General features: G+C 46.7%; 1 protein-coding gene across 1 annotated transcript in view; it reads left to right on the forward strand.

Annotated features, from left to right (window-relative positions):
- The window catches only part of LOC116936817 (mitochondrial proton/calcium exchanger protein-like), an 84,145-nt gene that overhangs the window by 41,592 nt on the left and 24,884 nt on the right, over positions 1-17,669 (forward strand). The window contains 1 exon segment of the mRNA XM_076064334.1: positions 6,673-6,834. Within this exon segment, the coding sequence (XP_075920449.1) occupies positions 6,673-6,834 (162 nt within the window).

Below are 17,669 nucleotides of genomic sequence, written 5' to 3' on the forward strand. Positions count from 1 at the left end.
AGTGAGTGAGTGTATGAGTGAGTGTATGAGTGAGTGAGTGTATGAGTGTATGACTGAGTGAGTGTATGAGTGAGTGAGTGTATGAGTGTATGACTGAGTGAGTGTATGAGTGAGTGAGTGTATGAGTGTATGACTGAGTGAGTGTATGAGTGAGTGTATGAGTGAGTGAGTGTATGAGTGAGTGTATGAGTGACTGAGTGAGTGTATGAGTGAGTGAGTGTATGAGTGAGTGAGTGTGTGAGTGAGTGTATGAATGAGTGACTGAGTGAGTGAGTGAGTGTATGAGTGAGTGAGTGTATCAGTGTATGAGTGAGTATGAGTGAGTGTATGAGTGAGTGAGTGTATGAGTGAGTGTATGAGTGAGTGAGTGTATGAGTGAGTGTATGAGTGAGTGAGTGTGTGAGTGAGTGTATGAGTGAATATGTGTATGAGTGAGTGAGTGTATGAGTGAGTGAGTGTATGAGTGAGTGTATGAGTGAGTGTATGAGTGACTGAGTGAGTGTATGAGTGAGTGAGTGAGTGTATGAGTGAGTGTATGAGTGAGTGAGTGTGTGAGTGAGTGTATGAATGAGTGACTGAGTGAGTGTATGAGTGAGTGAGTGTGTGAGTGAGTGAGTGTATGAGTATATGAGTGAGTGAGTGTTTGAGTGAGTGAGTGTATGAGTGAGTGTATGAGTGAGTGAGTGTATGAGTGTATGACTGAGTGAGTGTATGAGTGAGTGAGTGTATGAGTGTATGAGTGAGTGAGTGTATGACTGAGTGAGTGTATGAGTGAGTGAGTGTATGAGTGAGTGAGTGAGTGTATGAGTGAGTGTATGAGTGAGTGAGTGTGTGAGTGAGTGTATGAATGAGTGACTGAGTGAGTGTATGAGTGAGTGACTGAGTGAGTGTATGAGTGAGTGTATGAGTGAGTGAGTGTGTGAGTGAGTGAGTGTATGAGTGAGTGTATGAGTGAGTGTATGAGTATATGAGTGAGTGAGTGTTTGAGTGAGTGAGTGTATGAGTGAGTGTATGAGTGAGTGAGTGTATGACTGAGTGAGTGTATGAGTGAGTGAGTGTATGAGTGAGTGAGTGTATGACTGAGTGAGTGTATGAGTGAGTGAGTGTATGAGTGAGTGAGTGTATGAGTGAGTGAGTGTATGAGTGTATGTATGAGTGAGTGTATGAGTGAGTGAGTGAGTGTATGAGTGAGTGTATGAGTGAGTGAGTGTATGAGTGAGTGTATGAGTGAGTGAGTGTATGAGTGAGTGAGTGAGTGTATGAGTGAGTGTATGAGTGAGTGAGTGTATCAGTGTATGAGTGAGTGTATGACTGAGTGTATGAGTGAGTGTATGAGTGAGTGAGTGTATGAGTGAGTGAGTGAGTGTGTGAGTGAGTGTATGAGTGAGTGTATGAGTAAATATGTGTATGAGTGAGTGAGTGTATGAGTGAGTGAGTGTATGAGTGAGTGAGTGTATGAGTGAGTGTATGAGTGAGTGAGTGTATGAGTGTATGACTGAGTGAGTATATGAGTGAGTGAGTGTATGAGTGTATGACTGAGTGAGTGTATGAGTGAGTGAGTGTATGAGTGTATGACTGAGTGAGTGTATGAGTGAGTGTATGAGTGAGTGAGTGTATGAGTGAGTGTATGAGTGACTGAGTGAGTGTATGAGTGAGTGAGTGTATGAGTGAGTGAGTGTGTGAGTGAGTGTATGAATGAGTGACTGAGTGAGTGAGTGTATGAGTGAGTGAGTGTATCAGTGTATGAGTGAGTGAGTGTGTGAGTGAGTGTATGAGTGAATATGTGTATGAGTGAGTGAGTGTATGAGTGAGTGAGTGTATGAGTGAGTGTATGAGTGAGTGTATGAGTGACTGAGTGAGTGTATGAGTGAGTGAGTGAGTGTATGAGTGAGTGTATGAGTGAGTGAGTGTGTGAGTGAGTGTATGAATGAGTGACTGAGTGAGTGTATGAGTGAGTGACTGAGTGAGTGTATGAGTGAGTGTATGAGTGAGTGAGTGTGTGAGTGAGTGAGTGTATGAGTGAGTGTATGAGTGAGTGTATGAGTATATGAGTGAGTGAGTGTTTGAGTGAGTGAGTGTATGAGTGAGTGTATGAGTGAGTGAGTGTATGAGTGTATGACTGAGTGAGTGTATGAGTGAGTGAGTGTATGAGTGAGTGAGTGTATGAGTGAGTGAGTGTATGAGTGTATGTATGAGTGAGTGTATGAGTGAGTGAGTGAGTGTATGAGTGAGTGTATGAGTGAGTGAGTGTATGAGTGAGTGTATGAGTGACTGAGTGAGTGTATGAGTGAGTGAGTGTATGAGTGAGTGAGTGAGTGTATGAGTGAGTGTATGAGTGAGTGAGTGTATGAGTGAGTGAGTGTGTGAGTGAGTGTATGAATGAGTGACTGAGTGAGTGAGTGAGTGTATGAGTGAGCGAGTGAGTGTATGAGTGAGTGAGCGAGCGAGTGAGTGTATGAGTGAGTGAGTGTATGAGTGAGTGAGTGTATGAGTGAGTGAGTGAGTGTATGAGTGCGTGAGTGAGTGTGTGAGTGAGTGAGTGTATGAGTGAGTGAGTGAGTGTATGAGTGAGTGAGTGTATGAGTGTATGACTGAGTGAGTGTATGAGTGAGTGAGTGTATGAGTGTATGACTGAGTGAGTGTATGAGTGAGTGAGTGTATGAGTGAGTGTATGAGTGACTGAGTGAGTGTATGAGTGAGTGAGTGTATGAGTGAGTGAGTGTGTGAGTGAGTGTATGAATGAGTGACTGAGTGAGTGAGTGAGTGTATGAGTGAGTGAGTGTATCAGTGTATGAGTGAGTATGAGTGAGTGTATGAGTGAGTGAGTGTATGAGTGAGTGTATGAGTGAGTGAGTGTATGAGTGAGTGTATGAGTGAGTGAGTGTGTGAGTGAGTGTATGAGTGAATATGTGTATGAGTGAGTGAGTGTATGAGTGAGTGTATGAGTGTATGAGTGAGTGTATGAGTGACTGAGTGAGTGTATGAGTGAGTGAGTGAGTGTATGAGTGAGTGTATGAGTGAGTGAGTGTGTGAGTGAGTGTATGAATGAGTGACTGAGTGAGTGTATGAGTGAGTGACTGAGTGAGTGTATGAGTGAGTGTATGAGTGAGTGAGTGTGTGAGTGAGTGAGTGTATGAGTGAGTGTATGAGTGAGTGTATGAGTATATGAGTGAGTGAGTGTTTGAGTGAGTGAGTGTATGAGTGAGTGAGTGTATGAGTGAGTGAGTGTATGAGTGAGTGAGTGTATGAGTGAGTGAGTGTATGAGTGTATGTATGAGTGAGTGTATGAGTGAGTGAGTGAGTGTATGAGTGAGTGTATGAGTGAGTGAGTGTATGAGTGAGTGTATGAGTGACTGAGTGAGTGTATGAGTGAGTGAGTGTATGAGTGAGTGAGTGAGTGTATGAGTGAGTGTATGAGTGAGTGAGTGTATCAGTGTATGAGTGAGTGTATGACTGAGTGTATGAGTGAGTGTATGACTGAGTGTATGAGTGAGTGTATGAGTGAGTGAGTGTATGAGTGAGTGTATGAGTGAGTGAGTGAGTGTATGAGTGAGTGTATGAGTGAGTGAGTGTATGAGTGAGTGTATGAGTGACTGAGTGAGTGTATGAGTGAGTGAGTGTATGAGTGAGTGAGTGAGTGTATGAGTGAGTGTATGAGTGAGTGAGTGAGTGTATCAGTGTATGAGTGAGTGTATGATTGAGTGTATGAGTGAGTGTATGAGTGACTGAGTGAGTGTATGAGTGAGTGTATGAGTGAGTGAGTGTATGAGTGAGTGACTGAGTGAGTGTATGAGTGACTGAGTGAGTGACTGAGTGAGTGACTGAGTGAGTGTATGAGTGAGTGAGTGAGTGAGTGTATGAGTGAGTGTATGAGTGAGTGAGTGTATGAGTGAGTGAGTGAGTGTATGAGTGAGTGTATGAGTGAGTGAGTGTATCAGTGTATGAGTGAGTGTATGACTGAGTGTATGAGTGAGTGTATGAGTGAGTGAGTGTATGAGTGAGTGAGTGAGTGTGTGAGTGAGTGTATGAGTGAGTGTATGAGTAAATATGTGTATGAGTGAGTGAGTGTATGAGTGAGTGAGTGTATGAGTGAGTGAGTGTATGAGTGAGTGTATGAGTGAGTGAGTGTATGAGTGTATGACTGAGTGAGTATATGAGTGAGTGAGTGTATGAGTGTATGACTGAGTGAGTGTATGAGTGAGTGAGTGTATGAGTGTATGACTGAGTGAGTGTATGAGTGAGTGTATGAGTGAGTGAGTGTATGAGTGAGTGTATGAGTGACTGAGTGAGTGTATGAGTGAGTGAGTGTATGAGTGAGTGAGTGTGTGAGTGAGTGTATGAATGAGTGACTGAGTGAGTGAGTGTATGAGTGAGTGAGTGTATCAGTGTATGAGTGAGTGTATGAGTGAGTGAGTGTATGAGTGAGTGTATGAGTGAGTGAGTGTATGAGTGAGTGAGTGTGTGAGTGAGTGTATGAGTGAATATGTGTATGAGTGAGTGAGTGTATGAGTGAGTGAGTGTATGAGTGAGTGTATGAGTGAGTGTATGAGTGACTGAGTGAGTGTATGAGTGAGTGAGTGAGTGTATGAGTGAGTGTATGAGTGAGTGAGTGTGTGAGTGAGTGTATGAATGAGTGACTGAGTGAGTGTATGAGTGAGTGACTGAGTGAGTGTATGAGTGAGTGTATGAGTGAGTGAGTGTGTGAGTGAGTGAGTGTATGAGTGAGTGTATGAGTGAGTGTATGAGTATATGAGTGAGTGAGTGTTTGAGTGAGTGAGTGTATGAGTGAGTGTATGAGTGAGTGAGTGTATGAGTGTATGACTGAGTGAGTGTATGAGTGAGTGAGTGTATGAGTGAGTGAGTGTATGAGTGAGTGAGTGTATGAGTGTATGTATGAGTGAGTGTATGAGTGAGTGAGTGAGTGTATGAGTGAGTGTATGAGTGAGTGAGTGTATGAGTGAGTGTATGAGTGACTGAGTGAGTGTATGAGTGAGTGAGTGTATGAGTGAGTGAGTGAGTGTATGAGTGAGTGTATGAGTGAGTGAGTGTATGAGTGAGTGAGTGTGTGAGTGAGTGTATGAATGAGTGACTGAGTGAGTGAGTGAGTGTATGAGTGAGCGAGTGAGTGTATGAGTGAGTGAGCGAGCGAGTGAGTGTATGAGTGAGTGAGTGTATGAGTGAGTGAGTGTATGAGTGAGTGAGTGAGTGTATGAGTGCGTGAGTGAGTGTGTGAGTGAGTGAGTGTATGAGTGAGTGAGTGAGTGTATGAGTGAGTGAGTGTATGAGTGTATGACTGAGTGAGTGTATGAGTGAGTGAGTGTATGAGTGTATGACTGAGTGAGTGTATGAGTGAGTGAGTGTATGAGTGAGTGTATGAGTGACTGAGTGAGTGTATGAGTGAGTGAGTGTATGAGTGAGTGAGTGTGTGAGTGAGTGTATGAATGAGTGACTGAGTGAGTGAGTGAGTGTATGAGTGAGTGAGTGTATCAGTGTATGAGTGAGTATGAGTGAGTGTATGAGTGAGTGAGTGTATGAGTGAGTGTATGAGTGAGTGAGTGTATGAGTGAGTGTATGAGTGAGTGAGTGTGTGAGTGAGTGTATGAGTGAATATGTGTATGAGTGAGTGAGTGTATGAGTGAGTGTATGAGTGTATGAGTGAGTGTATGAGTGACTGAGTGAGTGTATGAGTGAGTGAGTGAGTGTATGAGTGAGTGTATGAGTGAGTGAGTGTGTGAGTGAGTGTATGAATGAGTGACTGAGTGAGTGTATGAGTGAGTGACTGAGTGAGTGTATGAGTGAGTGTATGAGTGAGTGAGTGTGTGAGTGAGTGAGTGTATGAGTGAGTGTATGAGTGAGTGTATGAGTATATGAGTGAGTGAGTGTTTGAGTGAGTGAGTGTATGAGTGAGTGAGTGTATGAGTGAGTGAGTGTATGAGTGAGTGAGTGTATGAGTGAGTGAGTGTATGAGTGTATGTATGAGTGAGTGTATGAGTGAGTGAGTGAGTGTATGAGTGAGTGTATGAGTGAGTGAGTGTATGAGTGAGTGTATGAGTGACTGAGTGAGTGTATGAGTGAGTGAGTGTATGAGTGAGTGAGTGAGTGTATGAGTGAGTGTATGAGTGAGTGAGTGTATCAGTGTATGAGTGAGTGTATGACTGAGTGTATGAGTGAGTGTATGACTGAGTGTATGAGTGAGTGTATGAGTGAGTGAGTGTATGAGTGAGTGTATGAGTGAGTGAGTGAGTGTATGAGTGAGTGTATGAGTGAGTGAGTGTATGAGTGAGTGTATGAGTGACTGAGTGAGTGTATGAGTGAGTGAGTGTATGAGTGAGTGAGTGAGTGTATGAGTGAGTGTATGAGTGAGTGAGTGAGTGTATCAGTGTATGAGTGAGTGTATGATTGAGTGTATGAGTGAGTGTATGAGTGACTGAGTGAGTGTATGAGTGAGTGTATGAGTGAGTGAGTGTATGAGTGAGTGACTGAGTGAGTGTATGAGTGACTGAGTGAGTGACTGAGTGAGTGACTGAGTGAGTGTATGAGTGAGTGAGTGACTGAGTGAGTGTATGAGTGAGTGAGTGAGCTAGGGTCCGTGAACATGACGGGCTATTCTCGTTCACAACCCCCCACGGCCCCCCACTCACCACCCACCCCCCCCCCCCGTTGACTCGGCAGGCCAAGGAGGTGGAGGTGAAAGTGGCCGAGGTGGAGGGCGTGAAGGTGGACAACAAGGCCAAGCTGGACGCCACACTCATGGAGGAGCGGGCGCTGCAGGCAGACTCGATGGAGCGAGAGGAGACACAGCGGGTGACGATGGAGAAGGCTGCAGCTCCCCTGGTGACAGACTCACCACTACCACCACCATCACCACACAGAGAGACTCATAGACTCACCACCACACACAGAGAGACTCACCATCACCATCATCACACACAGAGAGACACATAGACTCATCACACACAGAGACCCATAGAATCATCATCACACAGAGAGACACATAGACTCACCACCACACACACAGAGAGACTCATAGACTCACCACCACACACACAGAGAGACTCATAGACTCATCACACACACATAGACTCACCACCATCATCACACAGAGAGACTCATAGACTCATCACACACACATAGACTCACCACCATCATCACACAGAGAGACCCATAGACTCATCACACACACATAGACTCACCACCATCATCACACAGAGAGACTCATAGACTCATCATCACACACAGAGAGCCTCATAGACTCATCACACAGAGAGACTCATAGACTCGCCATCATCACACACAGAGAGCCTCATAGACTCATCACACAGAGAGACTCATAGACTCACCATCATCACACACAGAGAGACACATAGACTCACCATCACACAGAGACCCATAGACTCACCATCACACAGAGAGACCCATAGACTCATCATCACACACAGAGAGACCCATAGACTCATCATCACACAGAGAGACCCACAGACTCACCACCACACAGAGACCCATAGACTCACCACCACACAGAGACCCACAGACTCACCACCACACAGAGACCCATAGACTCACCATCACCACACAGAGACCCATAGACTCACCACCACACAGAGACCCATAGACTCACCACCATCACACAGAGAGCCTCATAGACTCATCACACACACAGAGACACACCACCATCACACAGAGAGACACATAGACTCACCACCACACACACAGAGAGACTCATAGACTCATCATCACACACAGAGACTCACCACCATCACACAGAGAGACACATAGACTCACCACCACCATCACACAGAGAGACTCATAGACTCATCATCATCACACAGAGAGACACATAGACTCACCATCATCATCACACAGAGACTCACCACCACACAGAGAGACTCATAGACTCACCACCACACATAGACTCACCATCACACACACAGAGAGACTCATAGACTCACCACCATCACACAGAGAGACTCATAGACTCATCATCACACACAGAGAGACACATAGACTCACCATCATCACACACAGAGACTCACCACCATCACACAGAGACTCATAGACTCATCACACACACATAGACTCACCACCATCATCACACAGAGAGACTCATAGACTCACCACCACACACACAGAGAGACTCATAGACTCGCCATCATCACACACAGAGATACACATAGACTCATCACACAGAGAGACTCATAGACTCACCATCATCACACACAGAGAGACACATAGACTCATCACACAGAGAGACTCATAGACTCACCATCATCACACACAGAGAGACTCATAGACTCATCACACACACATAGACTCACCACCATCACACAGAGAGACACATAGACTCACCACCACACACACAGAGAGACCCATAGACTCATCACACACACATAGACTCACCACCATCACACAGAGAGACACATAGACTCACCACCATCACACACAGAGACCCATAGACTCATCATCACACACACAGAGACCCATAGACTCACCACCATCACACACAGAGACCCCTAGACTCACCACCACACATAGACTCACCACCATCACACACAGAGAGACTCATAGACTCATCACACACACATAGACTCACCACCATCACACAGAGAGACTCATAGACTCATCACACACACATAGACTCACCACCATCATCACACAGAGAGACACATAGACTCATCATCACACAGAGACCCATAGACTCACCATCACACACAGAGAGACTCATAGACTCACCATCACACACAGAGAGACTCACCATCATCACACACAGAGAGACATACTCATCATCACACACAGAGAGACACATAGACTCACCATCATCACACACAGAGACTCACCACCATCACACAGAGACTCATAGACTCATCACACACACATAGACTCACCAACATCATCACACAGAGAGACTCATAGACTCATCACACACACATAGACTCACCACCACCATCACACAGAGAGACTCATAGACTCACCACCATCACACAGAGAGACTCACCATCACCACACAGAGAGACTCATAGACTCATCACACACACAGACACATAGACTCACCACCATCATCACACAGAGAGACTCATAGACTCATCACACACACATAGACTCACCACCACCATCACACAGAGAGACTCATAGACTCATCACACACACATAGACTCACCACCACCATCACACAGAGAGACTCATAGACTCACCACCATCACACAGAGAGACTCACCATCACCACACAGAGAGACACATAGACTCACCATCACACAGAGAGACACATAGACTCATCATACACACATAGACTCACCATCATCACACACAGAGAGACTCACCACCATCACACAGAGACACATAGACTCATCACCACACAGAGACCCATAGACTCATCACCACACAGAGACCCATAGACTCATCACCACACACAGAGAGACTCATAGACTCATCATCACACACAGAGACCCATAAACTCATCATACACACACAGAGACTCACCATCATCACACACAGAGACTCACCACCACACAGAGAGACTCATAGACTCATCACCACACACAGAGAGACATACTCATCACACACAGAGAGACCCATAGACTCATCATCACACACACAGACACATAGACTCACCACCATCACACAGAGAGACATAGACTCATCACACACACATAGACTCACCATCATCACACACAGAGACACATAGACTCATCACCACACACAGAGACCCATAGACTCATCACCACACACAGAGACCCATAGACTCATCATCATACAGAGAGACCCATAGACTCACCACCACACAGAGACCCATAGACTCACCACCACACAGAGACCCATAGACTCATCATCACACACAGACCCATAGACTCATCATCACACACACAGAGACCCATAGACTCACCACCACACACAGAGAGACCCATAGACTCATCACCACACAGAGACCCATAGACTCACCACCACACAGAGACTCATAGACTCATCACACACACATAGACTCACCATAATCACACACAGAGACACATAGACTCATAATCACACAGAGAGACCCATAGACTCATCATCACACACACAGACACATAGACTCACCACCATCACACAGAGAGACATAGACTCACCACACACACATAAACTCACCATCATCACACACAGAGACACATAGACTCATCACCACACACAGAGACTCATAGACTCATCACCACACACACAGAGACTCATAGACTCATCATCATACACAGAGACCCATAGACTCACCATCATCACACAGAGACCCATAGACTCACCACCATCACACAGAGAGACTCATAGACTCATCATCACACACAGAGACCCATAGACTCATCACCACACACAGAGACCCATAGACTCACCATCACACAGAGAGACCCATAGACTCATCACACACACAGAGACCCATAGACTCATCACCACACAGAGACCCATAGACTCACCATCACACACAGAGACCCATAGACTCATCATCATACAGAGACCCATAGACTCACCACCACACAGAGACCCATAGACTCACCACCACACAGAGACCCATAGACTCATCACCACCACACAGAGACCCATAGACTCACCACCACACACAGAGGCCATAGACTCACCACCACACAGAGAGACCCATAGACTCACCATCACACACAGACTCATAGACTCACCACCACAGAGACCCATAGACTCATCACCACACAGAGAGACATAGACTCATCATCACACAGAGACCCATAGACTCATCACACACACAGAGACCCATAGACTCATCATCACACAGAGACCCATAGACTCACCACCACACAGAGACCCATAGACTCACCACCACCACACAGAGACCCATAGACTCATCATCACACAGAGACCCATAGACTCATCACACACACAGAGACCCATAGACTCATCACACACACAGAGACCCATAGACTCATCACCACACACAGAGACCCATAGACTCACCATCACACAGAGACCCATAGACTCATCACCACACACAGAGACCCATAGACTCATCACACAGAGAGACTCATAGACTCATCATCACACACAGAGACCCATAGACTCACAACACACACAGAGAGACCCATAGACTCACCACCACACCACACAGAGACACATAGACTCATCATACACACAGAGACCCATAGAATCATCATCACACAGAGAGACACATAGACTCACCACCACACACACAGAGAGACTCATAGACTCACCACCACACACACAGAGAGACTCATAGACTCACCACCACACACACAGAGAGACTCATAGACTCATCACACACACATAGACTCACCACCATCATCACACAGAGAGACTCATAGACTCATCACACACACATAGACTCACCACCATCATCACACAGAGAGACCCATAGACTCATCACACACACATAGACTCACCACCATCATCACACAGAGAGACTCATAGACTCATCATCACACACAGAGAGCCTCATAGACTCATCACACAGAGAGACTCATAGACTCGCCATCATCACACACAGAGAGCCTCATAGACTCATCACACAGAGAGACTCATAGACTCACCATCATCACACACAGAGAGACACATAGACTCACCATCACACAGAGACCCATAGACTCACCATCACACAGAGAGACCCATAGACTCATCATCACACACAGAGAGACCCATAGACTCATCATCACACAGAGAGACCCACAGACTCACCACCACACAGAGACCCATAGACTCACCACCACACAGAGACCCACAGACTCACCACCACACAGAGACCCATAGACTCACCATCACCACACAGAGACCCATAGACTCACCACCACACAGAGACCCATAGACTCACCACCATCACACAGAGAGCCTCATAGACTCATCACACACACAGAGACACACCACCATCACACAGAGAGACACATAGACTCACCACCACACACACAGAGAGACTCATAGACTCATCATCACACACAGAGACTCACCACCATCACACAGAGAGACACATAGACTCACCACCACCATCACACAGAGAGACTCATAGACTCATCATCATCACACAGAGAGACACATAGACTCACCATCATCATCACACAGAGACTCACCACCACACAGAGAGACTCATAGACTCACCACCACACATAGACTCACCATCACACACACAGAGAGACTCATAGACTCACCACCATCACACAGAGAGACTCATAGACTCATCATCACACACAGAGAGACACATAGACTCACCATCATCACACACAGAGACTCACCACCATCACACAGAGACTCATAGACTCATCACACACACATAGACTCACCACCATCATCACACAGAGAGACTCATAGACTCACCACCACACACACAGAGAGACTCATAGACTCGCCATCATCACACACAGAGAGACACATAGACTCATCACACAGAGAGACTCATAGACTCACCATCATCACACACAGAGAGACACATAGACTCATCACACAGAGAGACTCATAGACTCACCATCATCACACACAGAGAGACTCATAGACTCATCACACACACATAGACTCACCACCATCACACAGAGAGACACATAGACTCACCACCACACACACAGAGAGACCCATAGACTCATCACACACACATAGACTCACCACCATCACACAGAGAGACACATAGACTCACCACCATCACACACAGAGACCCATAGACTCATCATCACACACACAGAGACCCATAGACTCACCACCATCACACACAGAGACCCCTAGACTCACCACCACACATAGACTCACCACCATCACACACAGAGAGACTCATAGACTCATCACACACACATAGACTCACCACCATCACACAGAGAGACTCATAGACTCATCACACACACATAGACTCACCACCATCATCACACAGAGAGACACATAGACTCATCATCACACAGAGACCCATAGACTCACCATCACACACAGAGAGACTCATAGACTCACCATCACACACAGAGAGACTCACCATCATCACACACAGAGAGACATACTCATCATCACACACAGAGAGACACATAGACTCACCATCATCACACACAGAGACTCACCACCATCACACAGAGACTCATAGACTCATCACACACACATAGACTCACCAACATCATCACACAGAGAGACTCATAGACTCATCACACACACATAGACTCACCACCACCATCACACAGAGAGACTCATAGACTCACCACCATCACACAGAGAGACTCACCATCACCACACAGAGAGACTCATAGACTCATCACACACACAGACACATAGACTCACCACCATCATCACACAGAGAGACTCATAGACTCATCACACACACATAGACTCACCACCACCATCACACAGAGAGACTCATAGACTCATCACACACACATAGACTCACCACCACCATCACACAGAGAGACTCATAGACTCACCACCATCACACAGAGAGACTCACCATCACCACACAGAGAGACACATAGACTCACCATCACACAGAGAGACACATAGACTCATCATACACACATAGACTCACCATCATCACACACAGAGAGACTCACCACCATCACACAGAGACACATAGACTCATCACCACACAGAGACCCATAGACTCATCACCACACAGAGACCCATAGACTCATCACCACACACAGAGAGACTCATAGACTCATCATCACACACAGAGACCCATAAACTCATCATACACACACAGAGACTCACCATCATCACACACAGAGACTCACCACCACACAGAGAGACTCATAGACTCATCACCACACACAGAGAGACATACTCATCACACACAGAGAGACCCATAGACTCATCATCACACACACAGACACATAGACTCACCACCATCACACAGAGAGACATAGACTCATCACACACACATAGACTCACCATCATCACACACAGAGACACATAGACTCATCACCACACACAGAGACCCATAGACTCATCACCACACACAGAGACCCATAGACTCATCATCATACAGAGAGACCCATAGACTCACCACCACACAGAGACCCATAGACTCACCACCACACAGAGACCCATAGACTCATCATCACACACAGACCCATAGACTCATCATCACACACACAGAGACCCATAGACTCACCACCACACACAGAGAGACCCATAGACTCATCACCACACAGAGACCCATAGACTCACCACCACACAGAGACTCATAGACTCATCACACACACATAGACTCACCATAATCACACACAGAGACACATAGACTCATAATCACACAGAGAGACCCATAGACTCATCATCACACACACAGACACATAGACTCACCACCATCACACAGAGAGACATAGACTCACCACACACACATAAACTCACCATCATCACACACAGAGACACATAGACTCATCACCACACACAGAGACTCATAGACTCATCACCACACACACAGAGACTCATAGACTCATCATCATACACAGAGACCCATAGACTCACCATCATCACACAGAGACCCATAGACTCACCACCATCACACAGAGAGACTCATAGACTCATCATCACACACAGAGACCCATAGACTCATCACCACACACAGAGACCCATAGACTCACCATCACACAGAGAGACCCATAGACTCATCACACACACAGAGACCCATAGACTCATCACCACACAGAGACCCATAGACTCACCATCACACACAGAGACCCATAGACTCATCATCATACAGAGACCCATAGACTCACCACCACACAGAGACCCATAGACTCACCACCACACAGAGACCCATAGACTCATCACCACCACACAGAGACCCATAGACTCACCACCACACACAGAGGCCATAGACTCACCACCACACAGAGAGACCCATAGACTCACCATCACACACAGACTCATAGACTCACCACCACAGAGACCCATAGACTCATCACCACACAGAGAGACATAGACTCATCATCACACAGAGACCCATAGACTCATCACACACACAGAGACCCATAGACTCATCATCACACAGAGACCCATAGACTCACCACCACACAGAGACCCATAGACTCACCACCACCACACAGAGACCCATAGACTCATCATCACACAGAGACCCATAGACTCATCACACACACAGAGACCCATAGACTCATCACACACACAGAGACCCATAGACTCATCACCACACACAGAGACCCATAGACTCATCACCACACACAGAGACCCATAGACTCACCATCACACAGAGACCCATAGACTCATCACCACACACAGAGACCCATAGACTCATCACACAGAGAGACTCATAGACTCATCATCACACACAGAGACCCATAGACTCACAACACACACAGAGAGACCCATAGACTCACCACCACACCACACAGAGACACATAGACTCATCATACACACAGAGACCCATAGACTCACCACCACACAGAGACCCATAGACTCATCACACACACAGAGACCCATAGACTCATCATCACACAGAGACCCATAGACTCATCACCACACACAGAGACCCATAGACTCATCATCACACACAGAGACCCATAGACTCACCATTACACAGAGAGACCCATAGACTCATCATCACCACACAGAGACCCATAGACTCACCACCATCACACAGAGAGACTCATAGACTCATCATCACCACACAGAGACCCATAGACTCATCATCACACAGAGAGACCCATAGACTCATCATCACACAGAGACCCATAGACTCACCATCACCACACAGAGACCCATTGACTCATCATCACACACAGAGACCCATAGACTCATCATCACACACAGAGACCCATATACTCATCACCACACAGTGACCCATAGACTCACCACCACACAGAGACCCATAGACTCACCATCACCACACAGAGACCCATAGACTCATCATCACACACAGAGACCCATAGACTCATCATCACACCCATAGACTCACCACCACACAGAGACCCATAGACTCACCACCACACACAGAGAGACCCATAGACTCACCACCACACAGAGACCCATAGACTCACCACCACACAGTGACCCATAGACTCATCACCACACACAGAGACCCATAGACTCATCACCACACACAAACCCATAGACTCACCACCACACACAGAGAGACCCATAGACTCACCACCACCACACAGAGACCCATAGACTCATCATCACACACAGAGACCCATAGACTCATCATCACACACAGAGACCCATAGACTCACCACCACACAGAGACCCATAGACTCACCATCACCACACAGAGACCCATAGACGCACCATCATACAGAGAGACCCATAGACTCACCATCACACACAGAGACCCATAGACTCACCATCACACAGAGAGACCCATAGACTCACCATCACACAGAGAGACCCATAGACTCATCATCACCACACAGAGACCCATAGACTCACCACCATCACACAGAGAGACTCATAGACTCATCATCACCACACAGAGACCCATAGACTCATCATCACACACAGAGACCCATAGACTCATCATCACACACAGTGACCCATAGACTCACCACCACACAGAGACCCATAGACTCACCATCACCACACAGAGACCCATAGACTCATCATCACACACAGAGACCCATAGACTCATCATCACACACAGAGACCCATAGACTCACCACCACACAGAGACCCATAGACTCACCACCACACACAGAGAGACCCATAGACTCACCACCACCACACAGAGACCCATAGACTCATCATCACACACAGAGACCCATAGACTCATCATCACACACAGAGACCCATAGACTCACCACCACACAGAGACCCATAGACTCACCATCACCACACAGAGACCCATAGACTCACCACCACACAGAGACCCATAGACTCATCATCACCACACAGAGACCCATAGACTCACCATCACACAGAGAGACCCATAGACTCACCATCACACAGAGAGACCCATAGACTCATCACACACACAGAGACCCATAGACTCATCACCACACAGAGACCCATAGACTCACCATCACACACAGAGACCCATAGACTCATCATCATACAGAGACCCATAGACTCACCACCACACAGAGACCCATAGACTCACCACCACACAGAGACCCATAGACTCATCACCACCACACAGAGACCCATAGACTCACCACCACACACAGAGGCCATAGACTCACCACCACACAGAGAGACCCATAGACTCACCATCACACACAGACTCATAGACTCACCACCACAGAGACCCATAGACTCATCACCACACAGAGAGACATAGACTCATCATCACACAGAGACCCATAGACTCATCACACACACAGAGACCCATAGACTCATCATCACACAGAGACCCATAGACTCACCACCACACAGAGACCCATAGACTCACCACCACCACACAGAGACCCATAGACTCATCATCACACAGAGACCCATAGACTCATCACACACACAGAGACCCATAGACTCATCACACACACAGAGACCCATAGACTCATCACCACACACAGAGACCCATAGACTCACCATCACACAGAGACCCATAGACTCACCACCACACAGAGACCCATAGACTCACCATCACCACACAGAGACCCATAGACTCATCATCACACACAGAGACCCATAGACTCATCATCACACCCATAGACTCACCACCACACAGAGACCCATAGACTCACCACCACACACAGAGAGACCCATAGACTCACCACCACACAGAGACCCATAGACTCACCACCACACAGTGACCCATAGACTCATCA

Source organism: Petromyzon marinus, unplaced genomic scaffold (assembly GCF_048934315.1).
Source record: "Petromyzon marinus isolate PM22_M1 ecotype Great Lakes invasive population unplaced genomic scaffold, UKy_Petmar_22M1.pri1.0 PM_Scaffold_390, whole genome shotgun sequence".
NCBI classification, from domain to species: domain Eukaryota; kingdom Metazoa; phylum Chordata; class Hyperoartia; order Petromyzontiformes; family Petromyzontidae; genus Petromyzon; species Petromyzon marinus.